The sequence below is a fragment of the Dipodomys merriami genome, unplaced genomic scaffold (assembly GCF_024711535.1).
Source record: "Dipodomys merriami isolate MVZ:Mamm:240054 unplaced genomic scaffold, mDipMer1.0.p SCAF_68, whole genome shotgun sequence".
Lineage (NCBI taxonomy): Eukaryota > Metazoa > Chordata > Mammalia > Rodentia > Heteromyidae > Dipodomys > Dipodomys merriami.
In genome coordinates this window covers 218,470-240,350 of record NW_027206268.1, presented here as the reverse complement: position 1 = coordinate 240,350, position 21,881 = coordinate 218,470, and the positions used below count along the sequence as shown (strand labels likewise).

At 56.6% G+C, this 21,881-nt stretch overlaps 1 protein-coding gene and 1 long non-coding RNA gene across 5 annotated transcripts in view; both read left to right on the top strand.

Moving 5' to 3' along the window:
• The window catches only part of Cacna2d2 (calcium voltage-gated channel auxiliary subunit alpha2delta 2), a 74,092-nt gene that overhangs the window by 20,964 nt on the left and 31,247 nt on the right, over positions 1-21,881 (top strand). For all 4 annotated transcript variants that reach the window (XM_070005334.1, XM_070005333.1, XM_070005332.1 and 1 more), the window contains exon 2: positions 3,852-3,968. In XM_070005334.1, coding sequence (XP_069861435.1) covers positions 3,852-3,968 — 117 coding nt within the window. The remainder of the gene's footprint in view (positions 1-3,851; positions 3,969-21,881) is intronic.
• LOC138815889 (uncharacterized) lies at positions 7,090-8,310 on the top strand. Its single transcript, XR_011368518.1, has 3 exons — positions 7,090-7,257; positions 7,475-7,559; positions 8,107-8,310. It is a non-coding gene; the product is annotated as an uncharacterized lncRNA (long non-coding RNA).

Sequence of the window (21,881 nt, the reverse complement as noted above, 5' to 3'; positions counted from 1 at the left end):
CGTAATTAGACATAATGTACTAATTGCAGTAATGGATGGCAGTCAACTCAACTTTAACTTTAAAAACGGGGAGGCGTCGCTGGGGGACGGCGGTGGGGGCTTCCTGCCCCTGTGAGTCTTATGAAGGAGGGGAAAGAGAGCTCCTTGGATCTGTTCCTAAGTGCCAAAGGATCAGGAACTCGAGCAGGCCCTTCTCCTGAGAGCCCCAAGGAGAGAGCCTGTGGCCTGAATTTGGAGTGCTGGTGGGAACGGAAGGACAGGTGTAGTGGGGGACAGGGAAAAATAGCGCTATTAATGGGCCACCGACCGAGGAGCGGGGTGGCCTGGCATCATGGAGGAAGCTGGGCCGGGAGTCCTCTCCAGAGACTGGGCAGAGGATGGGCCTGGAGGAGACCTCAACCTCCACAGGCCACGAAAATGCCCAAGAAGGCTGGTAGTCTGTCTTGCACACAGGCCTGCAGAGAGGAACTGCCAGAACTCAGAAAGGTGGCCCAAGGGATGGTGGGGGGCAAGGGGGAGGGAGGGAGAGGTCTATATAACTAGAGAGGGGCTAGGGCGCCTTCTTCAAAGGAGGGTGCTTCTACTCAGTATCAGCCACAGGGACATAGATGGGGGACTACAGGAGTTATGAGCCGGGGGCTCCTGGGAATGAGAGGCTCCAGACGACTCCCTACATTGTCCCTCACGGCCTCCGCTCCCCTGTCCTCTGTATTCCTCCGCCTCCTCTGCCCTGACCTCCTCACTTCACTGCTAGCTGCGTCCTGCTCCCACTCCGCCATCCTCTAAGGGATGGGGCCCCCGCCTCTTCCTCACCATCGTGGTTGCACGTGGACCTGCTGGCCCGGCCCCATCCCCCTCCTCCATCTGGCCACCTGGGCGGGGGCAGGGGCCCCCCCGGGGCGCAGGGTTGTGGGAGCTGTGGGTTTTTCCCATTCGCTGTCTGGGCGGAGGACGCCCGCGGCCCTGCGCTCCTGCCGCGATCATCGAGGTCTCACATCTGGTGTGTCCCGGCCTCTCGGTCATTTCTCTGCTGGTGCCAGGAATGAAGACTAGAAGCTGGCCCTGGAGGGACACTCCCCCCGGGTGGCATCCGGGTCCTCCTGGGCTCCTCGCTGGGCTCTGGTCAGGAAGCGCCTCCTGGGACCACGGCACAGTCAAGATGACTTTTCTCTGGGGGGGGTGGGCCATCTGCCGGGCTGTCATTTGGATCTTCTCTGGGGCTCAGGGCTCTGCTCAGGGCCCATGCGACAGGCAGGGGAGCTGGAACAGGTCCCAGGGTAATGTGGAAGAGAGAATGAGGCGCAGGGAGCTAGCTGGCCATTGGAGGACCCCCGGTAACTCATTCGTGAACCAGAGCGGACCTGGCTGGCTGCTCGACCCCGCCCTGCTGGGGTTCTGCTAACGTGGCACAGTAGAAATCCTTTCCGGCTCATTTCTCTGCCTTTTGCTCTCCAGAGAATTGAAACTGGTGGGGGAGGCCTAGAGAAACAGGGACAGCCTTCTGGGTGGGTTGGGGGGCGGGGGAGGAATGTGACAAAGACGGGGTGGCTAGGAGTGGGGAAGGAGCCAGACAGGAGGTGGGCAGACTCCAGGAGATGGCATTTGGCCACTCAGGAGGGGCTTCAGCCAGCCCTCAGCAGGCAGATCTAGCAGGGAGAAAATGGCAGCCGGGAGGTGGGGGGGGCGGCTCCCACAGAATCCTGGTGGTCCTAAGCAATGGCACAAGGCGTGCGGCAAATGCGGTGTGAATTGGGCCGTGCCCGTCCGGCCCGTGAGACAAGGCCTGTCCTTTTCATTTAAGACACTGGACCTTTTCATTTAAGACACTCGGAGGTGGGTGAGTGTTGGGCAAAGGCGCAACTTCCAAGCCTTGTGTCACCTTTGGGGCCCTAGGACAGGATCCTGGCACCTGAAGATCATCTACTCTCTCTGTGAGTCCTAAGCCCTAACCACACGACCACGCAGGCTGTGAGGAGAGTGCTGGATTTGGACTTTCCAGCAGAAGGTTCCCGGTTTCCCTGGGTGAGACCCATTCTCCAGGAATGACCTTGACAGGGAAGCCGAGCTGCGGGAGCTTCATCCCCAGCCCTGAGGAAGTCGGGCGGCTGCGCCCCCTGCTGGCACAAACGGGGGTGGCTTGCCACTTCGCAAAACCTTGGGCAGCAAGGCCCACACGCCGGCCACCGTGTCTACACCCAGGCGCAGCGTGCAGTTCAAGACAGAGGAAGGAAGTGTTTTTAGCGTCTAGGAACCCAGAAAGGATAGGTCGTGGCAGACGGGTGCCCTGCCTTTTGCCACTCGGTCGGATGACCTTAACCAGTCCGTCCTCTTATTTCTGCTTCTCCGTTTCTCCAACAGTAAGACGCGGGCTCCCCGCATCTCCCAGGACCCTGGGTCTCTGACCTCTCCTCACCCTCTTGTCCCCCCTGGCCGAGGGTCCCCAAGGCAGGGCCTTTGCAAGAGCCTGCCTCGGTGCCCACCTGGGGCCTCTGTCCTTTCCGGCCGGGCTCTGCGATTCGCCCCCTCAGCGCTGTGGCTCTGCAGGAAGGAAGGAGCGACTTCACCACAAATTATTTTGTTCCAAGAGAAGGACAAAAAAGAAAAGAAAAGAGAAGCCGGGAGGGATGGGGGTGGCGGGGAGAGGAGGAGATCGCCTGAGCCAGCTTCGCTTTAACCCTTGAACCGCCGGGCGCTGGCTGAGAGCGGGGGCAAGGGCTCTGGCAGCACCCGGCCTGTCAGATGAGAGCGTCCTTATCTCCCTGCTGTCTTCTGTCAGCCTCTAGACCTTATCTCCCCGCCTGCCTGTCTCTCGTCAGCTGCCCGGGTACCCCCTCATCTTTCCTCATTGCGTCCTCTCGTCTCTACATCCCTCCACTTTCTGCACAGCCAGATGGCCTGGCTTCGTTGTGCCAGCCACGCCCGTGATCTCTGGTGCCAGAGGAGCCGGCTTAGGGCACAGACCTCCCGGGGTTGCTGGAGTGGATACAGGCACCCAGTCAGGCTTGGAGCCTTACATGAGGGTGTGTGACACGTGCATGTGTACGTATCCCAGCCACAAACAAAGGGGCCTGCAGAAATCTTCTCTACCGACATACAAGCACCACACACGCATGCTCACACACACACACACACACACACACACAGGTGCGCGCGCACACACGTATACGTTTGATTTACAGCCACGTGTACTTCTATTCAGAGCCTCCCACTGGAGAGGAAGAATGGGCACATACGTTCCCCCCTCTACCCATTCTTCCCTGCTACCTACTCCCACATTCCGTACCTTGAAGGAGAGAAACCCCAAGGGATACCTACAGTTCCTGCTGTTTTTTTTGTTTGTTTGTTTTTGGCAAATGGGCAGCACCAGCAAAAAAATAAAAAGATCACAGATTCCTGAGGCCATATGTGGGGTGGCTGCGTGCGTGCACTCGAGGTGCACGTGTGTGTGTGTGGGGGGGGGGACATCTTCTTGCAAAGATGTGGCTGTGTGGTGTGTGCCCATCAGCTCGATCTCTCTTGCACCCCGCCTCCTTCCTCTCATCCTTCCCTTTCTGCTGCTCCAGACCACTCCGAGCTAGTTGGTGGATGTAGCTTACGGCCTCTACACATGGGACCCCGAGACCCCAGAAAAGGCAGTGATTTGGATCCATCACCCACAGCCACTGGGCTTGCATCCCAAACGCAAGCTAGAGAGTCCCAGCCCTCCTCTCCCCCAGACCCTAAGATTATGTACTTTCCTAGGGGCTACAACGAAGGCCCTGGAGGGGTGAGGGGCTGAGCCATGAAGACGGGCCAGTGGTAGGGGACTCTGGGAGCCACTCCAGCCTCATTCTGGCTCTGTTTCCTTCCAGATCTACAAAGAGAACCGGAACCTGTTTGAGGTTCAAGAGAACGAACCTCAGAAGTTGGTGGAGAAGGTGGCCGGGGATATCGAGACCCTGCTGGACAGAAAGGTGCAGGCCCTGAAGGTAGGCTGCCACTTGGGCTTTCTGCATCTCAGTAGGGCCAGTCTCAGTGGGCCCGAGTCTGTGGAGATCGTGGGGAACCGTGACGGGAACGGGTTGGTTTTAGTTGGAGTTAGGCACACAAAGGGGCTTCTTGCAGTCGAGGGACCGGGTGGACCCGTCTATCCCTGTGGAGCCCATCCTCTACCATGAGCCCCATGCCCAGCCCTGTATACGTATTTTTACCTGAGATTATTTCTGGCCCTACAAACAGCCTCTGAGTGGACTTGAAGCACTTGCCAGCCATAGGGGATCAGAGCCGAGGACAGAGCTGGGCCTCTCAGACCAGGACTTCACGTGGGGTGGGGTGCCGACCTTGGGCAAGCCCCCGTCCCCTCGGTTTCTTTCCCACTCCTTCCAGCAGGCTCCTGAGGATGGAGCACGGGAGGTACGCCCTGGCCTGGGTTCTGGGGACTTTGGTGGGTCTCGCTCCTACCATCGGAGGCCTCTGGGGAGCGAGCGTCATTTAAAGGGTAAAATGAAAAGTCCTTGTGCACACATCTCCCCGCCTCTGCTGCTAATGGCCACCTGACCTGATTAAACCAATGCGTCGTTTGCAGCGCAGTCGTGTGCGCTCGGGAATGTGGCCTCAGGCTGGATGTACGTGGAGGACGGCCTGGTTGTGGGGGTCGTGGATAGCTTTCTCCCTTTAAGCTCCTGGGGGAAACATTCTGTCCAGTTCCCACTTAGTGTTTCTTTTCTGAAGCTTTGTCACAAGCGGCCTCTATTCCTGGGACCTTTCCATGGACTCCTTCCTCTAGGGCCTGCTCGTGCACCATCGGTGTTGGCACAATTCTTGCCCTGCACCCAGTAGAAGCCAGGAGCACATCGCTCTGATCAAGTGTCTCTAAGTACTGTTCCCTGGGGGCAGCGTTGTCCCAGTTGAGAGCCATGGGGAGATGCGACCGCGGTCAATAGAAGTTGCGCGAGCTGGGGGACGTGGCCCACGTTGGGAAGGTGCGGAAGGAATGGGGCAGCCTCTGGCAGGAAAAAGATCCAAGGGGGCGATAGGGAAGGCTTCCTGGAGGAGACATTGAAGGGGAAAAGTCGGGCACTGAGGCAGCCAGAGACCCATTCACCTGGGCTCCTGGTGCATTCTTGGATGGGGGTTTGCCCTGGAGAACCGGGCCATGGATCACATATTGTCGAGATCTGGCCCCATAGGAACCGATTCACAGACAGCTGTAGAGCCGAAGCCCAGGCTCTGGGCCCTCCTGGAACTGACCCCCCCCCCAAAAAAAAAAAATCCAGGCGTGACTCCAGTCTTTGGAAGCCCTAAAAAGAACCATCACGGCGGGCCAACCGGCAGGGGATCCTGTAGCACTCCGCCGCCTCCCCCCACCGTCTCCATGCAATTAACAGGTGTTTATGTGGGACCGCCGACGGCTTCTGCCTCCCTTCCATTACGAACATTAATAGATCTCGACCCTTCCACTTTCCCGCTCTCGAAAGGAGACACGCGGAGCCGATTAGGAGCGCGCGTGGGCGCCCAGGGCCCAAGCAGCCTTTTCTCCGTGATTGCGGCATTTACAGCTGATTATTCTCCCCTAACCCAGACAGCGTCGCCGCTTCCTGGCAAGGTGCCACCCAGAGGAGCCAGCCGGGGGCCCATGGGGACGGGGGAGCGTCGGATTAGTGAACGGGCATCTTTTCGAGCACCTGTCGTGTGGATTGGGGGCGGGGGGGGGGGAAGGACGGAGCATGGAGGGGGAGAGCTCAGAGAGCATGAGGTGGTAGAGAGCCGCTATTTAGAAACAGAGCTCAAGGGAGCCCCCTGGAGGAGATGGGCTAAAAGTGTAAAGAAGAGAAGGTTAACCTCTAGCATCTACTGTGTCGTCCACCTGTGAACCTTTGGGGTCGGTCAGCTTTCACCCCTGGGCAAAGATAGGCTGCAGTATACGTTTGAGGACCATCCTGTCAGGTGGCCAAGAATCCTGAGGTCGCCGGGAGGCATGTGAGGGCCAACGCAGGCAGGACAAGGCTGGGGCAGAGCCGAGGGTTCTGCTGGGAAGCATGTTTCTCTCTCTCTCTCTCTCTCCCTCTCTCCCTCCCTCCCTCCCCCCCCTCCCCTGAGATCTAGGTCTTAGGGCTTGAATTCAGGGCCTGGGCACTGTCCCTGAGCTTTCTCACTCAAAGCCAGCGCTCTGCCACTCCACTTCCGGCTGTAACGTCGTTCCCTGGAGAGAAGAGTCTCACAGGCTTTGCTCTCCAGGCTGGCTTCAAACCGAGATCCTTAGATCTCAGCCTCTGAGTAGTTAGGATCATGGGCATGAGACACCAGTACTCCACTCTCCTTCCCTCTTCTCCCGAGATAGTCAGAGCTAGTGTAATGCTACCATCCCTCAGCATCTTTGAGCTACAGGAAGGAGCTAGTGGGGCTAGGGTGTGGCATCCCAAGGACCCCAGAGTCGGCAGGTACACACCCTGCTGCTGAGTTCTACCATGTGGCTGAAAGTCAGATACGTGTCAGGACCGGAAGCATCTTGGCAGCTGTAGGAGAACATGGTCCCTGGGTCTAAGGGGATGCTAGACTACCACTCCCAGGAGCGGGCTTGTACTAAGAGAGACCCTCTCCCCGACCCAACTTGTGCTCTTTGGAGGTCCTGGCTGGTAAGGAGGGCAGATGTCAGGAGGCAGCGAGCAAGGGCCTGGCAGGTACCACAGGGACGAGCTAGACTAATTTAGCATTCGAGAAGAAAAAGATCTAATTGAGTTTTAATAATATCTGGCCCTCTGTTCTGAAATCTTCGTGTGTGAGTCGGTGGGGAGGAGTGCTGTCCGAGCCAGTCCCGGCCTCGGACTTTGAGGAAGCAGACAGGAAGCCGTGGGGTGCCGGTTCCAGGGTGCAGGGCCCTGTACCACCTTGGTCAAGTTCAATCTGGGAGCACTGCCTGGAGGAAGCGGTCATTGAGCTGAGCCTCAGAAGGCAGGAGGAACCTCGAAAGCAGTGTGTCCCCAGTGGCCACGGGCGTCACGGGTGGTAGAGGGTGATGTCACAGTGGTCGCCATGGCTGCGGGCTCCCCTGTCTTCCACAAGTCCACACTGAAAGTACCAGCCAACCCCATGAGCCAGGCAGAGGTGGCCCAGGAGGAGGCTGGGTGGCCGGTTTGTCACATCACGGGACACCAGATACCTCGGGTGCCCTGGCTTCCGCCTCTGTCTAGTTAGCACTGATTACTTTGCAGGCTCTGTGCTAGGTTCTCAAGGATGGGGACAGCGTGAACAGGCCCACAGGCATGCAGTCCGCTCAAGGTGACGTCGATGTGACCCATATCGCTCCTGGGCCCTAGGGGACCCAGGCAAGGGCAAGTGTATGAGAAAGGAGGCGGTAGGCAGAGGGGATGGCCAAGTGCAAGGCGGGTGGTGGAGGGAATTACATGTCTGGGATCATCGGCGTGTGTGAGATGAGGTTTTGCCAATTTGTTTTCTGGCCTGGGCTGACATTGAACTACTGTCCTCCCGATCTCAGTCTCGGGAGAAGCTGAGATGACCGACGAGGGAGCCACGGCACCTGTCCTGTGAAGCAGGCTGAGTCGCCCGTGGGATTCTTTGAGGTTTGGCTGGAGATATTGCCTAGAGACTGTATCTTTTAAAAAAATTTTTTTGGTGGGTCTTGGGGCTTGAACTCTGGGCCAAGGCACTGTTCCTGAGCTCTTCCGCTCAAGGTCTGTGCTCTACCACTTGAGCCACTTACCCTGTACTGCAGCCCCTACTTGCGTGTGAGCGGACTTACATCCTCTGGGCCTCGGTTTACCTTTCTGTACAAGGGGAACGAGTCTGCCCTCCCATGGCTGGAGCTGGCCCTGATTTCTTCCGCTTCGCCCTGGGGCCAGCCTCGAGCTGCAGGACTCCTCCTGCCAGACTCCCCTCTGGGGGCTTCAGCAAGGGCCCCCTCAGCAACTCACCTGCATGGGCCGCGTCGCCCGGGCGACCGGTTGCTTCCCACTTCCCACCAGCAGACTTCGGGGCTAGGTGATCTCAGCCTTCCAAGTGCCGGGATTATAGGCATGCAGTAGCATTGCGTGGTTTTGGTTGGAAATTGAGGTGCCCTCCTGGCCCAGCCTCCACTGCATGTGCGCTCCCCCCCCCCCCATTCCCTAGATGGAGAATCGGGATAAACCGAGGCTCAGCCTGCCAATCTGACACGCCCAGCCAGGCCATGGGAAGGACCCAGCTTGAAATCCTCTGTGGCGTGGCCTACTTTCTCACACTCCCCCTCACCCCGCCCCCCACCCCACTCTATCAGCCCTGCCTTTTCTTTCTGAGGCCCCCTCGGGACGTGAATTCTCTTAAACTTTTAATTAAAAACGCTCTCCATCCTCCCTACCGAGGTTTGCGTCCCTGTGATTTTCCTCTTAGAAGGGCAAGATGGGGGGGAAGGGCCAGAGCAGAGGCCAGGCCTGTTGGGTCTCAACCTGGAGAACCAGCGACCTGACCTCCAGGAGACCACTCACTGTACCCCCCCCCCTGCCCTGAGCCACCTCTGTGGCACCCCGGCTCTGCTGGGCAGGTGTGGACTCGGCCCCAGGGGTGCCACCAGGTACAGACTGACACCGGCACCCCAGGACCCTGCGTGCATTCCCCCTGTGTCCCCTGTTGGGCGTTTGAGAACACGACGCACACCCTTTCCCGAGTGGAGGGGCCCCACTGCTTCCCCGGAAGGGACGCCGGCAACTCTGGCAGCCTCAGATCACGTCGGAACCCGTCGACCACAGGCCGGGTACTGTCAGGTGAGATGCGAGGCCCGGGGTCAGTGTCGGCGGGGCTCAGGGTCACCTCTGGGTCATGCATGGAATTCCCAACTCGGAAATCTGGGGCACCATGTTGCATCCCAGTTCATAAGATCAGGACCCCAGAGATGCTGGGGACACGGATCCTTGACATCAGAACCGATGCAGCATCCCTGATTAAGGAGCTAGAGGGGGCTGGTCTCCACACGCTCTTCCAGGCAGCGGCTTGTCGGCTTTTCCTGACTCTGGGTGGGAGAAGACAACCATCCCATATCCTCAGGCCCCTGTCTGCGATCTGGAGCTAATTGAACTATTTGCCAGTTCTTCCTGTGTCAGATCACGATCCCTCTTCCTAAAGCCGAACCCCATTTCCTTGTTCCACCTCTAGGGAACTTGGGTATGGACTCCTCCCATAAGTGCTCTCTGACCCAGGAGGCAGGATTGAGGCTCACCCCCCCACACACCCATCATTCCTCTCAGGAATCTTGCAGGCTAAGCACCTTTGGTGTAGGGCTTCAAGCCCAGGAAGCCCCCACAAATGGACAGACTCACCCAGGTACCTCCATGTGGCCTCCTGAGATGGTCCCAACAGATAGCACCTCTCCTACCCCCAGGACAGAAGCCACATACACAGCCCTGGCCCGAGAGAGGAACAGAGGCATCAACCCTCTGAGAGGCTCTGCCCTGTCACCTCCATTGGTGATGCCATCTTCCAGGCTGTCCTCCACACCCCTCCTTAGACTCTCCCTGCATGTGCCCTGCTTGACAAATCCCAGGCCCTCCAGTCCCTCTGCTGTCCCCTCCACTCAAGGAGATGCCTCCGTGGGGATAGGTGGACTTAGAAATCTCTGGAAGGAGGGGCTGGAGAGCCATGCACGGGCACAGCACTAGCAGAGCCCCCGAGTTCAAAGAGGCTCTGCAGAAGGGACGAGAGGTGGGGACGGGACAGGGCCGAGAGTAGAAAGGGCTGGCACAGGGCTGGAGACACTAGGTCCTGGAAGGCTCTCAGCCTCTCGAATAAGGCGAGGGTCTTCCTCGTTCGTCTTACAGGTAGATGTTGAGCCCTTCCCTACTGTGTGCCAGGACCCGCATCCTGGCCCTGTGGATCCCGCGGCTCTGAGGATGGTCCTGCTGACAGTAGAGGGAGCCCGTGTGGCCTCACTGAGGGGAGAGGGGCGGAGCCTCCTCTGGCCAATAGGAGAGTATAGTCCCACCTATCATGGTACTGCCATCTCCTAGTTGGTTCCCAAGCCTAATGCAGGGATAGAAAGGAGGGGGCTCTTCCTCCCACCGTAGCACGTCCCAGTCGCCCCTCAATCCCATCATGCCAACCACACACAACTTATCTGCTCCCCAAGCACATACACCAAGCGTCTGCTGTGTACTGGGGATGACCTGTGTGTACAGTGCCTCCTACAGCCTAGAGGTGGAATTGCAGGCCCCAGGGCTCCTTCTGGGGCTGGGCTAGCCCTGGATGGGCCTCAGAGCAGAGCCCATATCCTCCTCAGGCCAGCACAAACGGCCAGGAACCTCGGCCACTTCCTCCGCCAGAACCTCGGTTCTCTCAGAACGGGAACACTATTCCCAGATTGTGTCTCACGCTGGGTGGTTGTAAAAGCGGTAAGTGCTGATCCATCCGCGCCTCGTGTGCTGGGAAGACGCGGGCCACCGGTGCCACAGCAGGGCCGACGGCCGGCATATTTCCTCGTCAGTGGCCCCCGAAGCCATCCGTCCGAGTTCTTTGCATTGCTAAATGAAATGATTTAATTTGAGTGTGCGATCGCCACCCATCCAAGCCTCTCTGCGGGGCCCAGGAACAGCTCGTGGCCCGGCGCAGACTTGAAGGGGTTGTTTCTGATTTCAGTGTGAATGGAACGAGGAGAAAAATGTCTCTCTCGGCGATTCCTTAGGAGCTCACTCTTCTGACAGATGTTGGAGTCCATTATCCCATCGGGCCGGTGTTCTGTCGAGCAGAATCGCTAATTATTTCGGAGGCCTGGCCACAGCCGAGGAAGGAAGGAAAGAAGGGAGGTGGCAGGCATAGTCTGGGGATGACATCTGTCAACAAAGCGGGTGCTGGTAGGAGGCCCGGCCTCTTACCCCTTTCGATCCCTGTGAGAATCGGTAGACATTTTGGAGCGGGGCAGGAGGCGGGGTGGGGGTGGGGAGCTGCCCTCCCTCTCAGTTTCTGTCTGTCCAGTATCCTGGAGGAGGTCATGAGGCCCATTCTTTTTTTTTTTTTGGGGGGGGGCCCAGTCGTGGGGCCTGAACTCGGCCTGGGCGCTGTCCCTCAGCTCTTCAGCTCAAGGCGAGCCCTCTACCACTTGAGCCACAGCGCCAGTTCTGGTTTTCTGGTGGTTTATTGGCGATAAGAGTCTCACAGACTTTCCTGCCATGGCTGGCTTTGAACCACGATCCTCAGATCTCAGCCTCCTGAATAGCTAGGATTTATAGGCATGAGCCACTGACGCCAGGCTATGAGGTCCACTCTTGACCGATGCTACTTGGACCACATTGAGGACTCTGGAAGGTTACGTTCGAGATCATGAAATGCTTGTCTCTGGTGGATCAGTGGGTGGTAGACGGGAAAAGATGCTGGAGAGATCTCGGTGTGTTTCTCCTCCCTGTGTGAAGCCAAAGTTGCCGACTGAAAGGACTGCACCCCTGGCGGGGGCGCCGCACGTGCAGTACATGGTTGGGTGTCTTCATAACCATGAGTCATGTGCAGATGGGGTCCGACACGCCTGTGCACCGTGCTTGGGGGTCACTAGCTGCCCCTTGTAGCTGTGTGGGTCTGGTGGATGTCTGTGGTGGTGCTGTGTCTGCCTTGAGGTGTTCTGCTTCCGTCTTATTTCTGATCTCCACCGCAAGGGGACAGGGGCCTGGGGAGACAGATGGCCGCAGGGAACCATACCTCGGGAGAGACGGGCCAAGGCTGGCCAGGGCACCGCTCAGGCCTAGCAGGGCTGTTACGGGGTGAATCAGTTTGGAGGGGAGGGGTCTTGTAGCAGTCAGAACCCTCCCCCCCTCCCAGGCCGGGACCTCAGTTGTAGCATCTTAGAGCAGAGGAACTTCCCATCTACTTGGCCCAGATCTGACTCCAACAAACAGTCTCTGACCAAGCGGAGTCGGGATGTGGTGGTCCCCCTGGTGGTATCCTCTGAACGCCCTGTCCGTCACCCCCCCCAACTTCTCCATCCCAAGTCTCCAGACAAGAGACCGGCCCTCCTTTCCGTCCAGACTTCAGCCCCATTCCCTCCCTGTTCCCTGCCCCCCTCGCTACCACCTCAGTCCCCCCTCAACCTCCACCCTGCCGACTCCAGACCGACTGAAGCTCAGCTTTCTAGGTTTCACACAAAGGCTGGCTGTAGCGGCTGGACGGGATCCGATAACCCTAATTAACACCTATTCCCCACGGTCCCTGCTGGAGAATCCGGATTCAGACTGAGACTGCGGCAGGGCAAGAACAAGGCCGGTCTGTCCCGACCGCCAGGTAGGGAGAGGTGGAAACCGAACCCCCCCCCTCCCCGTGTCTGACGCCATGGCAGCCCTCCTACCCCACCCCAACCCCCACTGATGGGGGACATTGGGAGGGGGGAACAGAAGGAGGTGCCCAGCCCCCCACCCCAGGCTGAGAGACGTGCCAGGCATCTCCGATTGACCGTGTGTCCCCGGGAACCAAGCCCTCTCTCCTCCGGATAAAACTCTACCTTGACATCCTTCCATTAAACAGGGCATGTGCAGAAGAGAAAATTGCTACTATTTTCCCCTTTTACTTCGCTGTCATCAAAAATTGATCCCATATCGCATCCTTATTTCAGAGAACGAGCTAAAAAAAATACAAATTCCCACTCCTCAGAGCGGCAGCTGCATTGAGCTCCCCTCCCCCCACCCCTACTCCCCCCCACCCCCCACCCCCGCCAAGCAAAAAAAGGAAGAAAAAAAAAAAAGCAAAGGAAATGTGACGGGTGGAGGGAGGGGAAGCACGTGACCGGCCTCAAGGAGGGCCGGGCACTCGACCCCGCGGGCCGGAGGGGTTTCGATCTGGTGAGATGCGGTAGAGGATGGGGTAATTGGGGGAGGTTAATTTGGATCTAAATGGAGCGATTCATTATCTCAATAAGAAGCAGCTCATTTTCCAGGCAGACGGCTGTGCCTGCCAGATGCCGGCCTGCCTGACGTCGGGGTGGCGGCTCGGAGCGGGGGCCCCTCCCTCAGTCTAGCCTCGCCAGGCAACCCACCCCGACCCGCCGGTGGGAGGAGATAGTTTAATTGGATTTGTCCCCCCCCTTCCTCCCCCCCAATTCATTTGGCAACATACCGAAGAGCTCTTCCTAGGGAAGATGAATAACGAGGACAGGGCGAGAGAGTGAAAATCAGCAGCTGGAGAGAAAACCGGGCACTCAGGCCAGCGGAGCCTACAGGTGGACTTGAGCGAAAGCCGGAGGCAGAGGGCAGACCTGGGGTTCTGTGTTTTCACCAGAGGCAATGAGACATTTCGGCCGGCTCCCTATAAAAGTCTTAGCCGAGCGCCAGTGGCTCATGCTGTCGTCATTGCAGCCCCTCGGGAGGCTGAGCTCTGACAGTCTCAGTTCCAAGCTGGTGGGGCAGGAAAACCCAGAAGGCTCTTATACCTCCAGTGAACAAGCCAAAAGCCATCGGGGGAGCTGTGACTCAAGTAGAATGTCAGCCTTGAGCAACAAAGGCAAAGGACAGTGCACGGGACCTCAGTTCAAGCCCAGTACCAGCACCAAAAAAATAAAAAAAAGGTCTAGTCTCACCTGCCAGAAGATGGTGTTGGGGCGGGGGGAAAGGCTCCCAGACTGGGGTCCCTGGATCCCGCTCACCTTTACCAGGAGCAGAACTTGGCACCTGAAGTCTAGTGGATGGACACTGGACAGGTCCTTTCTCCCCAGAGCTGCATCTGTGTCTACCAAGAGTGACAGACAGGTAGAGGCCACAGGGACCGCTTCAGCCTTTGCACCCTGAGATGCCAAGGGCCTGTACTTGGCCATCTGAAAGGCCTTGGTTCTGATCCCAGTTCCTTTTCTTGGTAGCATCGTGGATTCTGCGCGCGCATTATAGAGGTCTGAGCTTCTCTCCCAAGGAATGGACCAGTAGCACTGTCCTTCCCCCTATGACTGTGAGAGCTATTAGGGACAAGTTGTATCCCAAAGACAGCTGGTTAGGACTGGTACACAAGGTTTCCTCAGTCTGAGCAGGTGTCTAGCCTGGTGTCGGCTGGGCTGTAGACAAGGGCATGGAACAGTGGCAGGGTGGAAGGGGGTGGGGAACATGGAGACAAGCCCCCCCCCACACACACACTTGAATTCTTCTAGGCCAGAGGCAGGCTCACTCACTCACCCTGCATCTCTAGCACCTAGAACCAACCACAGATGTCGACAGCAAAAGCAAGAAGGGGGAATCCTCAAGGTCACCTTTGTATTTATCCCACACCATAGCGTTCTCTATAGTCATGCAGGGATTCTGAGGCAGAACTCTAGTCCTTTGAGGTGTCCTTCTGCTCCCTGGGGGTCTCTCCTCGGTCACACGATGTCCCCCACCCATGCCTCTCTTCCTCCTCAGACAGGGCTCAGGGTGTCTTTCAGGCTCAACAGTGAATGTGGGTGAGGGTGAGGAGTAGAATTGACACAGTGTCAGAGACAACCCCCTCTCCTGCCCTCAGGAAGTTGTGATCAATGAGCGAACCAGTTCTGAGCCCTGATCCTTCCTTTGCACCGTGGTTCGGTTTGGGACCCACCCTGCAGGTGTGGGTGAAGGGATTAGCTGGCATTACCAGCGCCCAGAACAAGCTCCGTGGCATTTCTCGTGCAGTCACCTGGTACTGGTGCCAAGTTCAACAGGTGCTCCGGAGTTCCTAGTTAACCTGGATCTCTTTAGAATCACCTATTACCTGAAGCCCCACTGTAGATCCCCAGCCATGATGCACCTCTCCTGGGAAACTTCCCAGCCCTTCCCTGCAGCTTGATTTGGTGCCTCCCCCCGGGCCCACACTGTCCCTGCCTGAATAATCCTCCCTTCTTCACCAGCCTGAGCTCCACTCGCCTCCCTGGAAGTCCAGTTTTCTTATTGACAGGACCAAAAGCCCTGGGTGGAAGACTCCCATGTTCCCATTTGACAGGAAGTAAAGTGAAGGCCAGGAAAGCTGAGATCCCTCCATTCGGGATGGGCGTGAGTCCAGTATGGTTCCTTTTCTGAAAGGATGTCTCCCTCACAAAGCTCAGCTCCCCAAGGAGATAGAATCTGAGCCAGCTGGGATCGGGAGTCCTTATAGCATTGGAGAGGGACTACGGCCTGAACCGAGGCTGCGGTAGTCAAGGTGCCCTTAATAGACAGGCGTGTGTCTTGAAGCCGCCCCGCCCTCTGCCATTGGCACTGTGGTTCTGCGGCAGTTGCTAGGCATCTGTAAGGCCCGGGCGGGCCTCACCCATCGTGGAGCAGCCACGCAGCATGAGGTAGGCACGAGGCCCAGGCAGGAGCCGGGCCGCCTCCGCGCGCCCGCCCTCCTCTCACTTGGCAGCCACGTGCAGAAACCATTAGCGCCCGGCAGTCCGTGTCCCACGGCTCTGACAGACGCCTTAAATGTTGTCGCCACGGCTCCAGCCATCCTGCCGGCCGCCCCTACTCCTCATAATAACCAAGTGTCGAGGCTGATTGTGGCGGCGGGAGGCAGCCCGTGTTCCAAGCGGCTTTTACACTGGGCGTTGCCACCTGGCAGCCAGGCCACACCCACCCCTGCCCTCTACTTCCAGGCTTTTGTCTGCCTGTCACTTCTGCCTGGGTTCCCAGCTTTGTCCCTAGGCCAGCCAGTGCTGGGCTCCAGGAGGACCAAAGTGGGGTCGCAGGTAGTCACACCCAGCACCTCAAGAGCCTTAGTGGAAAGATCTGGAGACTACTTGGAGAAACCATGACATCATCTCAGGCTGGCCCCGTGTCCTGGCATAGCTATACAAGGAGGCTGGTCAGAGACCAGCTCCAGTGTGGGTGAAATAAAGCCGTGACGATCACGGGAGTTGTAGTTTCCATTGGTGGTGGCGAGGTGCTGCTGGTGGTGTGATGGTAGTGGTAGGTAGCTGACGGGGCTCCCTGTGGAGTGTACCACTTGGGGTTGTCCACCAAGCGGCCTTGACCCGTTTGTGACCTATGCCCTCACCGCAGGTGGCATGCAGTAGGGCTTGCTTGGTTCTTTTATTTTTTTAACCTCCAGTGAGTACAGCCTTCTGGGTAATGAGATGTAAATTGACAGAAAAGACAATGAACCAGCCTGCGGCCGGTGGGGCAGCTTTTAGAGTCAGACTGATTGCCTCCGTGCCGATGTGCACGGCATTAACGGTGCACAGAGGAGCTGTGCACCGTTCCTGTGTCTCATCAGAGGTCACCCATATGGTCGCACCCTGCAGAAGGTGACAATCTGTGATCCCAGACCTGGGACAGGCAGGGCCACTGTGACCCTGAACAGAATAGGGCTCCGAGATGTGGCTTCCAAGGGCTGGGGTTATAGCTCAGTGGTTGAGTGCTTGTCTAGCAAGCCCAAGGCCCTGGGTTTGATCCCCCAGCACTGCAAGAATAAGATGCGTGTTGGGCTGGGAAGGTGGCTCAGTGGTAGAGCGCTTGCCTCATATACATACAGCTCTGGGTTCGATTCCTCAGCACCACATAAGCAGAAAAGGCCGGAAGTGGCGCTGTGGCTCAAGTGGCAGATCACTAGCATTGAGCTGAAAAGCTGAGGGACAGAGTTCAGGCCTCACGACCAGGGGGGAAAAGAAAGAATAAGACACTCTTTCACCGGGTCTACATAAGAAAGAACACCCCATAGAGGTGCAGACTGGGTCTGCCCCAAGGCAGTCTCTCTAAGCCTTGGCTCCCCCAGGGATGGGGCCAGTGGGTCTCAGTCTTGGGGCCTCTGTGCCGAAGGTGATGTTCATCAAGTCTATGACGGACTGCTCAGCCAGCATGACCCAGGCCCGGTTCTCGGTGTCCAAGGTCACGTGTCACCGCCATCCATCCGAACAGATCTGCTCTGTTTCTGTGACCATCGCTCAACCCTGTGCCCTGAATCATTCCTGTGACCTTAGAACCCAGGTCGCTGCCCCAACTGGACCCTTGTGGCTGTCCTGCCCGCCCCTCTTTGTCTTTGTCCATGGTACCAAAAACGGGGGGCCTGACCTACTTTCCGATGAAGGTTAAAGGCTACTTTCCTGCTACCTTTGCTTCCTGACTCCATCCCACACCCCTTCCCCAGGACACACAGCGATAGGGTGGATAGGGTCAAGCCTCTGTCCCTCTGCCTTCCACACCCATCCCATCCGGTGCCCCTTGGGCACATCCGGTGCCCTCCAGCCCCGCCTCCCTCTTCACCATCCCACTCCTTCTCCTGAGGTTGGGCCTAATCAGAGCTAATCAGAAAATTATGAGCTGCCTGATTACTGATTAGATTCCTAATGTTAATAGAGTCGAGAAGGGCCTGCTTGGGCTGTGTTTTAGGGAAAAGTATAAAAATAACATCCTGTGAAGTGAGCGTGGCGGCCGGGTGTGGGCTAGGTCTTTACTCGGGGTCAGGGGCCCCGGGTTTGGCTTTCCGGTCAAACACATTCCGTCGCCGAGAGGCATCCTAGCAGCCTAATTCTGCCACTGAATTTGCACACTCAAGCAGTTCTTACTGCAGATTCTGTGCAGTCTGCGCAGACAGTGGGTCTGAATTGTGGTGGGAAGGATTTAGGTAGGATATACAGAACTGAATGTTGTGAATCACAGGCCAGTGGGGCCGTGTCTGAACCGTTCACCAACCCACTTATGCCTGGCGGAGGTCAGGCCGTGGTAGGTACCCAGTTAACACTTCTGTGGACAGGAAGGAGAGTTACATCAACCCTTCCCACGGGAAGCCAGCCCAGGCAGGAAAGTCCATGAGACTCCTACCTCCAAGAAAGAGACAGATAATGACCAGAAGTGGAGCCGTGGTTCCACATGCAAGCCTTGAGCCAAAGAAGCTCAGCGCCTAGGCCCTGAATTCGAATTCGAGCCCTGAGATTAACAACAGGAGAAAATAAAGTTGATTATGGATTTTTTTTTTTTTTGGTCGGTCGTGGGGCTTTGAACTCTGGGCTTGGGCGCTGTCACTGTACTCTTCAGCTCAAGGTGAGCACTCTACCGCTTGAGCCACAGCACCACTTCCGGTTTTCTAGTGGTTTATTGGAGATGAGTCTCACAGACTTTTCTGCCCTGGCTGGCTTTGAACCACGATCCTCAGATCTCAGCCTCCTGAGTAGCTAGGATGACAGGTGTGGGCCACCAGCGCCCGGCTTTTGAGCGTGAATTTTTGTGAGTGTCTTTTTTTGGTAAAATGCAACATATCACCTGTCTTTGGAGACGCAGAAGTTTCTGGAAAATCCTGTGTGGTCTGGTATTCATACCTCCAGGACACAAGGTGGTCTATACTGATGGATCGATTGATCATGGTCTAGCTCTGGCTGTCTCCATGAGAGACCACTTCTCACTTCTTCCTGTTTTTCCTGGGAAATAAAAACATGGGTTTTCCCTTCCAAGTAACACCAAAAGGATACGGAATCAGTAACCAAGTCGGTGTTGCCTACAGGGAATGAAAGATGAGGCCCAGGAGTGGAGCGGTGGTCTATCCCCCCACCCCCTCCCACCTCCTCCCCCGAGGGAGACAAATCCAATGCATTTTTTCCGTTACACGTATTCTGACCTTTCTTTTTTTTAAAGAGAGGAAATCCATTTTGCTAAATTTTTTTTTTTTTAACTGGAGGAGGGCAAGCCGGCCTGTGACAGAAAAGGTCAGGGAGCCGGTCTGATGGTTGCTAGCAACAGCAAGGCCATTCTACCCCCTCCACCCCCTCCACATGAGGGTAGAGGATATTTTGTATTTCCCGATGGTTTAGGGATGCTGGAATTTGAGCCTGAGGGGTTTGTGTCGCGTGGTGGTGGTGGTGGTGGTGGTGGTGGTGGTGGTGGTTTTATCTTTAAGATAGAAGCAGTTATAAAAAAGGGTAGTCTATGGAGATGAATCCTGAGCTAGGAGCTAGATGTGTCGAGTACAGACATAGCAGCAAGGTGTGAAGGAAAGGGCCATATAGGTTGGACAAGGCTCAGTGACCGCTTTGACCCCTCAGAAAAGCAAACTTCCAAGCTGCTTGGAAGGCAGAGATAGGAAAATCGCAGTTGGAGGCTAGCCCATGCCAATAATAATAATAGTAATAATAATGAGATCCTATCTCAAAGACAAGCCAGGCCAGCCGCCAGTGTGGCTCACACCTGTCATCCTAGCTTCTCAGGAGGCTGAGATCTGAGGATCACAGAAAGTCCTCAAGACTCTTACCTCCAGTAAACCACTTAGAAAACCAGAACTGGCACCGTGGCTCAAGCAGTAGAGTGCCAGCCTTGAGCTGAGGGACAATGCCAGGCCAAGTGTTCAAGTCAAAAAAAGACAAGCCAGGCATGGTGGCCTGCACTTGTTAAACAGGAGGTAGAAGTAGGAAGATCATATGCAGTCTGAAGCCAGCCTGGGCAAACAGCATAAGATTCTACTTTAAAAACCACTAAAAGGGCTAGGAAAGTGGCTCAGTGATAGAGTGCTTGCCTTGCATGCATGAGGCCCTGGGTTCAATTCCTCCACCCCACATAAGCAGAAAAAAGCCAGAAGTGGCACTGTGGCTCAAGTGGTAGGGCATTAGCCTTGAGCTGAAGAGCTCAGGGACAGCGCCCAGGCCCAGAGTTCAGGCCCCACCACCACCACCAACAAAAAAGACCACACTAAAAGGCCACATAGGCCGAGGGCCTGACTGAAGTGGTAGAGCATCTGCCCTGCAAGTTCCAGGCCTTGAGTTCAAAATCAATAAAGAAGGAAGGGAGAGGGAGGGAGGGGAAAGATACAGACACCACATGTCCCTGTCACACCTTGGGTCTTGGACAAGTTTCTCTGGCCGTGGGGGCCTTCTGTCTCATCCCTCAGAACTCAGCAACGTGGGGAATTGGGAGGAGACCTGTGGGGCTCACAGTCAAATGAGGTCATACCCATAGAGCTCGCACATCAAGGACTGTCGATGCTAGGAGTCAGAGGTCAGAGCCACGGAGACAAGCATAGGTCATGCAGCAGGTACTAGTCTTTCAGGGACAAGGCCCTGCTGTAATCCTCCTGCTCCTTGTCTGTGGGTGTACCTGCTTGGAGCAGGTGGCGGGTGGACACACCGATGCCTACCCAAGACCCACACGGCCAGAAGAAGAGACCCACAGGGCCGAGACCTCCAACCCTGCCTGCACTTCTTTTTTTTTTTTTTTTTTTTTTTTTTTTTTGTCGGTCGTGGGGCTTGAACTCTGGGCCTGAGCGCTGTCCCTCAGCTCTTCAGCTCAAAGCGAGCACTCTACCACTTGAGCTACAGCGCCACTTCCGGTTTTCTGGTGGTTTATTGGAGATAGGAGTCTCACGGTTTCTCCTGCCCGGGCTGGCTTTGAACCGCGATCCTCAGATCTCAGCCTCCTGAGTAACTAGGATTACAGGCGTGAGCCACCAGCGCCCGGCCCTGCACTTCTATTGTCAGCCCTGGGACTCCAACTCCTTCCTTATGCCGAGCCACATCTCGCTTCATTATTATGCAGATATTTTAATTATGCAGATATGTTTTTAGACTGGTTTGAATATGTATATTATTTACTCATTAGACCATAACAGCTCTGGAAATTGGAAATCTGTATTTAGTAGTTATCGGCGCGTGATACGGAACCGATACAGGGCCCACGGGGAGGGAGGGAGGGAAGGTGGCAACGTGAGGGTGCCCGGCTAGGGACCGGACCCAATGACCAATGACATCTGGATTTGTGGGGTTGGCTCATTACCAATCCTTTCTATTGAGTGAAAGGCAAGGGAACCACTTGGGAGGTTAGAGAGGAGCCGATCTCATCCAGCCAGACCCCACCTGGCTCCATCCCCGGGATCACTGTCCACCACTTCTAGGCTTGAGGGTGAGGCCTCTACTACTTCCTCACCAGGATCCTGGGGCAGTGGCATGAATGCTCTGAGCCTCAGTTGGCTCAGCTGCCAAAGAATCCCCTTCTCAGACATGCGCGGTCCACCTTCAGCCGATCGGCGAAGCCCTTGCATAGGGTGAGTGTGGGTCTGGGCTCAGTGGCCCTGGCTTCCGCCTCGGAACTCCACCCCTATCACAGCTTCCACCCGACTGACGCCCCCCACCCTTCCCATACCTCAGATCTCAACATCCTGCGCTCCGTGAATTCAGGGCCTTTCATTCTGAGCTGCTCGCGTCTTCTTGGCAGCAGGGGCAGCTAAAACTGAAGAAGATGAAGAACTGTACAGCCTCTGGGCCGTACAGTCACATGAGTCCTTTTTGATGTACGGAAGCTCCCTAGGCCCAGGGCCGCCAGCTCTCAGGTGAAGGAGAATGGAGGAGAATCCAGCCTGGTGGGGGAGACTCTTTTAAGAGGATGGCGCCCCGAGGGTTCCAGTCCCTAACACTCAAGCAAAGGGCCTCAGCATACAGAGATCCTTACCCTTTAAGGGGCAGCCATCATGTTTCTGGCTAGAGGATCTGGGCTGGAGGGAGTAGAGAAGGAGCAGCGTGTGCGTGGGGTTGGTAGCTGGAGGACCGGGGGCTGTAGCTTGACCCCCCACTCTGTTAGGTATCCCAGTAGTCTCCCTTGGTTACCAGGCCCGTATCTTCTCTGTCCCAGTGGAAGGACCCAGAAGCAGTTGGAAGAGAAATGCTAGGAAGATGCACCTCAGAGCAGGGAGAACATGGCCTCCAGCCATCCCTTAGCGGGCCTGGCCGTCTGGGGCCATGTGAATACAGGACACCAAGTCTCTGAGCACTCCGACCAAGGCTACGTTTCAGGTCCCCGTCTGAGGACATTGCCCTGCTCCATAGAGAAAAGGGAGAAGTCTATAGGCAGGAAAAAGATGAACAGAAGCTCTCCAATAAGGCTAACCAGACAGCAGGAATGGATAAAAGTCCTAGACAGGGGAAAGAGAAGCCCACCGCACGGGTCGCCCGGGGGCAGCTGCTGGAGTTGGGGCATTTTGAACCCCAGCCCAAACCGATTCACACGGGAATCCTTGCGTTTGTCCGTGAATATCCGGGTTTCTCGCCCTCTCGC